The following is a 6,679-nucleotide window of genomic DNA, read 5'->3' on the forward strand; positions in this document are numbered from 1 at the left end:
AGGGCATGGCCCCAGGCTCCCGGAACCAGCGGGAGGAGCAGGCTCTAAGGGATGTCAGTGCCCTTTGAATGCTCCTACCTTTCACTAAGGACACTATCAGTACAGAGAGTTTATCAAGGGCGTGTGCCTTTGCATAGCCAAGCATCCCACCTCTGTGTGTGCTCAGTGGAGAACATCTCTCACTCCAGGAGCAGTGAGGCAGTTCTGTGGTGTTGTTTTCTGAATGGTCTGAAGTGTTTTCCTGAATCATTCAACGCTTCTGGGAACTTATCCTGCATACCTTGAACTGCTACAGCCCTGGAGAGGAGTGCCTTGGGTGTCACTCACTATGGCTGTCACCCACAGGAGTCACTGCAGGCTCCTACCAGGAAAGTGCTGGGTACAGAAGAGTCTCCAGGTATTCACTACTCCAAAGGCTGCCCTGGGGCGGGACAAGTCATGCCAAGAGGAAGGGCAGGCTGGAGCCTGGAGGTTGGTTTCTGTTTCTGCAGTTCCCCTGCTCTGCAGGGGAGAACCAGGAAGGGGGAGATAAGAACAGTCAGCAGAACTGGAGCCCAGCAAAGCTCAGCATCAGCCAAGCAAGCTCTGAGTCACAGCAAATGCTGCTGACACCAGGGGCTGCAGCACACAGCCACGGGCACTTCCAGGCCCAGGAACAAGCTTGCAGGACTGAGAACCCTTTAAAATCAGGACACTTTTCTGACTCCTTCTGAATTGTGGTTGACAACAGCACAAGCTCCACTTTTCTCTCCCATCTTAGCTAAAACTTTGCAGTTTGGTGCCCAGCCCTTGGCACCGTTGTTTCTTCACCAGTACCATGGCAGACCCAAGACATGGCACTGCTTCCCAAAGCCCTCCTGGGCATGCCCTCGGTACCGAGCTGGCTGCCAGGCACCCGGGGACACTTCCACAGGGCCACTTGCCACTGCGGCTCCCAGTGCTGTGCTCAGACTGCAGCCTGACACCAAACGGCCCCATGTCCTCTCCTCCCCACACACAGGCCTTACTGGCACCTCACAGACCAACTAAACTGTATTTTAGGAGCACACTGTTCACAAAGGAACCTGAAACGCTTCACGATTAGAACTCAGAAGTTCGCAATACACCACAGAGAAGCAAGAGCTAGGCCAGCCTACCTGGGGTCAGTGTCAGGGGTTCAGGTTCCCTACCCCTACCTGACACTCTCCCTGCTGAGCCATCTTGCTGCTCTGCCACTGCTGTCACATGCTCACACCTCATCTGCAGACTGGGTCACCATTCACTGCTAACAACTACAATACTCAGATCTCCACCTTCTCAGCCAGAGGATGATGACACCTTTATGTCATATCTCTAAAGGCAAAGGAAAATCAGCCTTCATTGTCAACTGTTCCTCCCTAGCACCAACCAGTACAGACCACTAGTAAGACCAGCGACCTTGGTATCCAAACCTGAAACCAAATAAGAGAAATGACAAGGTGATCATCTTGCCTGATAAAATCTAGGGAGCACACACTTTATTAGTACTTCATGGAGACACATGCCTTACAAGGAAGCATTTACTTTCAACAAAACCATCACACCTTCTGGAACACAGCAGGGAAAGACCCTCAAGAAATCTTGAAGTAGTTCATCTCCCAAGCCCCAAAGAAGAATCAATGATAATGAAATAAATACCTGCAGACATTTCTAAAAACAGCTTCTCCAGTCTCTACAAATAATTTACATTGTGCTTTAATAAGCTATTCCAGTGCTTAAATGAAACCCTGAATCAGCTCCAGAGTAATTTCACCTGCATTTTAGTTACAACTAACTCTTTGTGGACAGAAGAAATAAAGAGTGAGGATTTAGCAGCACTACAAAGGAAAGCAGATCGAGACTGCTAAAAAACCAAAATCATCATGGAGAGCCTCATCTCTACAGAAACCCCAGGACCGCCATGTCACCAGGATGCCAAGCGTGCCACTGTCACAGCTGCAGCATCGCACCTTGGTGGGCTGGAGGGATGCACAACTCCTGCTGTACCTTTCCATGGTGTTTGGGATCAAGTGCAGGAAAGCACAGGCTCTGACAGGCCAAGCGGGCACCAACAGCACACGTTGACTCTGCTCCACCATCCAAGGAGCTGCACCTGGGCAACCAAGCAGGTGAGCTGTCCTACACAAGATGGGCCTGTGCTTTTCCACCAGACATCAGCGTTTTTAAGAGACAGGGAGACAAAGTAATGCACGCCGATAAAAAGCATGTATTTCTGTCAGCTGAACAGCTTCTGTGTCACAGTTCAGAGCAAGAAGTGGTGCTGCTGACAGGCAGGACCCAACCCATCTGATCCCATACACATGAGGACACCGCTGTCCCTGCTTCTGGCCCACACTGCAGGAACAGTGAACCGTGACAAGCCTTAAATGTACAGGTTGGAAAAAAACAGTAAACATGAACTGACTTAATAAACAGTATTATAAACTGACTGTGTATCCTTAAAACAGACCAAAAAGCCCACAGATGTGCCCTCAGAAGAAACTCTGAGACCCCACTTCATCCACTGCTGGCAAGTGCTCTGCAGGCTGCCTCGAGTCTACCGCTCACGTGTTACACAGCCAGCACAGTGTGCGTGTTACACAGCCAGCAAACAGGCTGCTTGTGTGTTACACAGCCAGCACAGTGTGCGTGTTACACAGCCAGCAAACAGGCTGCTCGTGTGTTACACAGCCAGCACAGTGTGTGTGTTACACAGCCAGCAAACAGGCTGCTCGTGTGTTACACAGCCAGCACAGTGTGTGTGTTACACAGCCAGCAAACAGGCTGCTCGTGTGTTACACAGCCAGCACAGTGTGTGTGTTACACAGCCAGCAAACAGGCTGCTCGTGTGTTACACAGCCAGCACAGTGTGTGTGTTACACAGCCAGCAAACACGCTGCTCGTGTGTTACACAGCCAGCACAGTGTGTGTGTTACACAGCCAGCAAACAGGCTGCTCGTGTGTTACACAGCCAGCAAGGGAGCACAGACAGGTGAAAGGAGTTCAGTGAGTCATGGCAGAACTGGATCTGGCAGATAACAGCCAGCCTGTTAGGTAAGCATGTTTGCTCCAGGTAACATTCCTCGATCCTGTGATGAGAACAAGGGCTCACTGCTGCACCTTCATCCCAGGGCTGCACCAGGGGTTGCTTCCACAGGCTGCTCACTCTAGCCAGCTTTCTTCTCAAGGAAATGAATGGAAATCTGCAGATTACCCTTTAGAACCCTATCTCCATACTTGAAAAAGAAAGAAGAATCAAGGGTATCTGCCCATCAAAACAGGGAGTCACCACCATCACCTGAACGAGCTGCACCAAGGCAGTTATCCCTGCAGTCCCACGACAATTATCCTTTGCCACCCCCAAAATTCAGACATTGCTGTGTCACAGAGCAAGGCTCTTCCTGAAGTCAAAGTCTAATTGTCAGAATAAGCATGTCACTATGGCACTGTTGTCCTCAGAACTGCAGTGCAGCTCTCCTGGAAGCCTCTGGAAACAGATAAACTCACACTGTGTGTTGGGAGGTGCTTTAACCTCCCCTGAAGGAAACCCAGGTGGGTGTGCTGCCTGCGGCAGCCAGCGAGACCAAGGCTGAGGCCACACAGCACCCTGGTGAGACAGGGTGGCCAAAAAGCCCCACAAGGTTTCTGGAGATGCATCCCAACATTACACTGATGAGATCTGTTGAAAGACAACACTGAGAGACCTCACAGAGCCAGCACTGAGCTGTGCCCAACCACGGACGCTGGGTCTGAGCAGGTTCTCCTCCTCACCACTGGCACAAGGAAGGTGGCACCACAGCCAAAGCAAACCTTTCTGGCCACCACACACCATTATCACTCCCAGGCAATTAAGTGTGTCCAAATGGCAGGGAGGTGAGATGGAAAAGCCCAGAACTGTGTTTGTTGCAGGGTCACTGCCTGCGCTGGGACCACTCAGGAAGGGAATGGTGTGAATGAACTGCGCAGCATCGAGAGAGCAGCAAACACAAGCTGGACAGTCACAGATGAGTGAGTATCTATGGGAAAAACCCTAAGAAAACAAGTATCAGTTACTGGCAGTTATAAAGAAATTTGTTTTTCTTAGATCATGAAACATTCCTGGATTAATCTAAATGCAAAGAAATCAGCACCCTCTAATCCAAGCCAAATGTCTCTAGAGCTTGCACACAACAGAGAGAAAGGACCCCAGGCTGTGAGTCTGTGCCCATGTAAGAGTGCTAGGAGTGTTACGTGCCTGGGAGGCACACGCTTACAGCAAGAGGGTTACAGCAGCAGCAGGCACTGCTGTCAGCTGCAGACCCAGCAGCCCTTAGATGAGTTCAGTATATATTTTTTAATGCTGTCCCAAAATGGATTGATTTTCAGGCCATACTGGACCCCTGGAGTTCCACAGTGTAACTGGGGGTATAACACAGACCGTAACACTTTGCAGAACACAAGATTTCAAGGGGGAGGAGAGGAAGAACACAAGGCAAAGAAGCCACCCCGGTCTTACTGTTCTTACTTATTACTTCCCAGCTGTTCCTCTGCTTGTTCTTTCCCCTGACATCTTCCTGCCACCCAAAGGTCACTGCAGGGCTCCTCCCTCCCGTGCCAGTCTTCCTGGTGCCCAGCCTTCCCTGAAGTGGCCACGTTTGCACTGACGCTGCTGGTCCTGCGAGCAGCCCAGCCCCCTGCCCGTGCAGCAGACAGGGCGGCTGTGCCCCCCAGCAGCACCCAGAGCCCGGGCACGCTCGTGGCCGCAGCTCCAGCCTGCAGCAGGCTTTGTGCAACACCACATCCCCGCACATCCCTGTGAGCTGCTCCTGGAGCCCAGAAACCCGCAGGGTGTCTTTTCTTTGCTGCGTTACCCTGCCCATGCATCCTGCTCAGCAGCAATTCCTGCCCCAGAAGCTGTGCAGCACAGGAAGGCAGGTTCCTCCTGCTCCCCTGTAACCCAAGCACAGCGGGCCGGAGCCCCTCACAAGACCCCGCGGGGCAGCGGGATGGCAGGGGAAGCTGCCTCCCAGCAGCAGGAGGCGAACCCAGCAGCCTGCAGAGGTCGAGCCGGGTGTTTCACTGCTGCACCCCAGCACAGCCGCCACCTGTAAGCCCGGAGCCGCTATCACCACAGGCCTGGCGGTGGCAAGGAGACCGTCAAAGGGCTGGGAAGCAGCACCGGAGCTGTCACCCGCCCGGCGGGGAGCGCGGACCGGGCAGCCCCTGCCATCTCCAAATCCTGGGGCGTGCTCCGGGCTCGGGAATCCTGCCGGCCCCTCATCCCCGCATCCCCCGTCTGCTGCGTGACTCATCACCGACACAATGGGCGGCGGCGCAAAGCGCCGCTCCCGCGGCTCCGCCCGAGGCCCCGCGCCGGGGCCGCCGCGGGAGCGGGGCCGCTGTCCTGCAGCCCCGCCGCGCCCGCCGCTGCTGCGCGGCCCCGGGGCGCAGACGGCCGCTCCCGGAGGGCCGGGGCCGCCGCGGCGGCGGAGCGGCGCGGGGCGCGGGGGCAGCGGGCGGGGGCGGCGCCGCGGGGCTGCCCCGGTTCCCCCCGGTTCCCCCCGGTTCCGCCCGGTTCCCCCGCGCCCCGGGCGGGCCCCGCAGCCCCCGGAGGGGCCGCGCGGGGCGGGGCCGCGCGCACGTGGTGGCGGGCGGGGCCGAGCGAGTGACGCGCCAGGCCCCGCCCCCCCGCCGGCCGGGGACACGCAGCGCGCGGGGCGGGGGCGGCGGCGCCCCCGGCGGGAGCGGGGCCCGGCCCGGGGCAGCCCCGCCCGCACGGAGCCCCCGCCGCGCTGTCCCCGAATCGCCCCCGTGCCCTGACACCGCCCCGCCCGCCCCGAGCGTTTCCCCGGGTCGGATTGCCCCGGCAGCGCAAAGCCCGCGCCGGTGCGCCCCCCCCCACCTCTCCCCGGTGCCGGTGCCCGCGTAGCCGCGGCCGGCCGGCGCTGTCAGGCGCGGCCCCGCGAGGCGCGGGCGGACGGTCACTCACCACGTGCGGTCTGCTGCTGCTGCGCCTGCCACTCCAGGAACCGCGCCGCCTCCAGCAGCGTCTCGATGCTCATGGCGCGGGCCCGGCCGCCGCCGCCGCCGCCGCCGCCCGGAGCGCGGGCCCGCCCCGCCCGCGCCGCCCCGGGCTCGCCCCGCCGGCCGCAGCGCTGGCGACAAGATGGCGGGTGGCAACAGAAACACAACAGGCGGGCGCTGGCGCGGCCCCGCTACTACGCGGCGGGCGGCGCCAAGACGTGGAGTGGAGCTCGGGGCGCCGCCCGGACGGGACGGGGCGCGCCGGGACGCGGCGGCCGGCCCGGGCCGGGGACGCGGGGACGCGGCCCCGCAGCCCCGCCGGTGGCGCGGGGCGGGCGCGACCCGAGCGGGCCCCGGGGCGGACGCGGGGCGGGAGACGCGGCGGCGGCCGGTCCGGTCCGGCGGCGGCGCGATCCGGGCGCCGCGTTTTGCGGGCGGCGCTCCCCCCGCAGTGCGCCGGCGGCCCGGGGCGCGCTGTCAGCGCGCGCGGGCCAATGGGCGCGCAGCACAACACGCGTGCTGCCCTCCACATGGGCGCCCCGCGCCGCCGCGCGCCTTAAAGGGGCCGCGCCCGCCGCGCCCCGCGCACGTGCGGGCCCCGCGCACCCCCGCACCCGCACCGCGCCCAACGCCCGGCCCGGAACGGCGGCCGCGGGGCGAGCCCGGGCACCGCGCCCCC

The 6,679-nt window shown here is 59.6% G+C and overlaps 1 protein-coding gene across 1 annotated transcript in view; it reads right to left on the minus strand.

Moving 5' to 3' along the window:
• MNT (MAX network transcriptional repressor) overlaps positions 1–6,083 on the minus strand; it is a 35,431-nt gene extending 29,348 nt beyond the window's left edge. The window contains exon 1 of the mRNA XM_053995228.1: positions 5,966–6,083. Coding sequence (XP_053851203.1) covers positions 5,966–6,038 — 73 coding nt within the window. The 5' untranslated portion in view covers positions 6,039–6,083. The remainder of the gene's footprint in view (positions 1–5,965) is intronic.
• Positions 6,084–6,679: the final 596 nt, after the last annotated feature.

This window comes from Vidua macroura, chromosome 20 (assembly GCF_024509145.1).
Source record: "Vidua macroura isolate BioBank_ID:100142 chromosome 20, ASM2450914v1, whole genome shotgun sequence".
In the NCBI taxonomy this organism is placed as follows: Eukaryota; Metazoa; Chordata; class Aves; order Passeriformes; family Viduidae; genus Vidua; species Vidua macroura.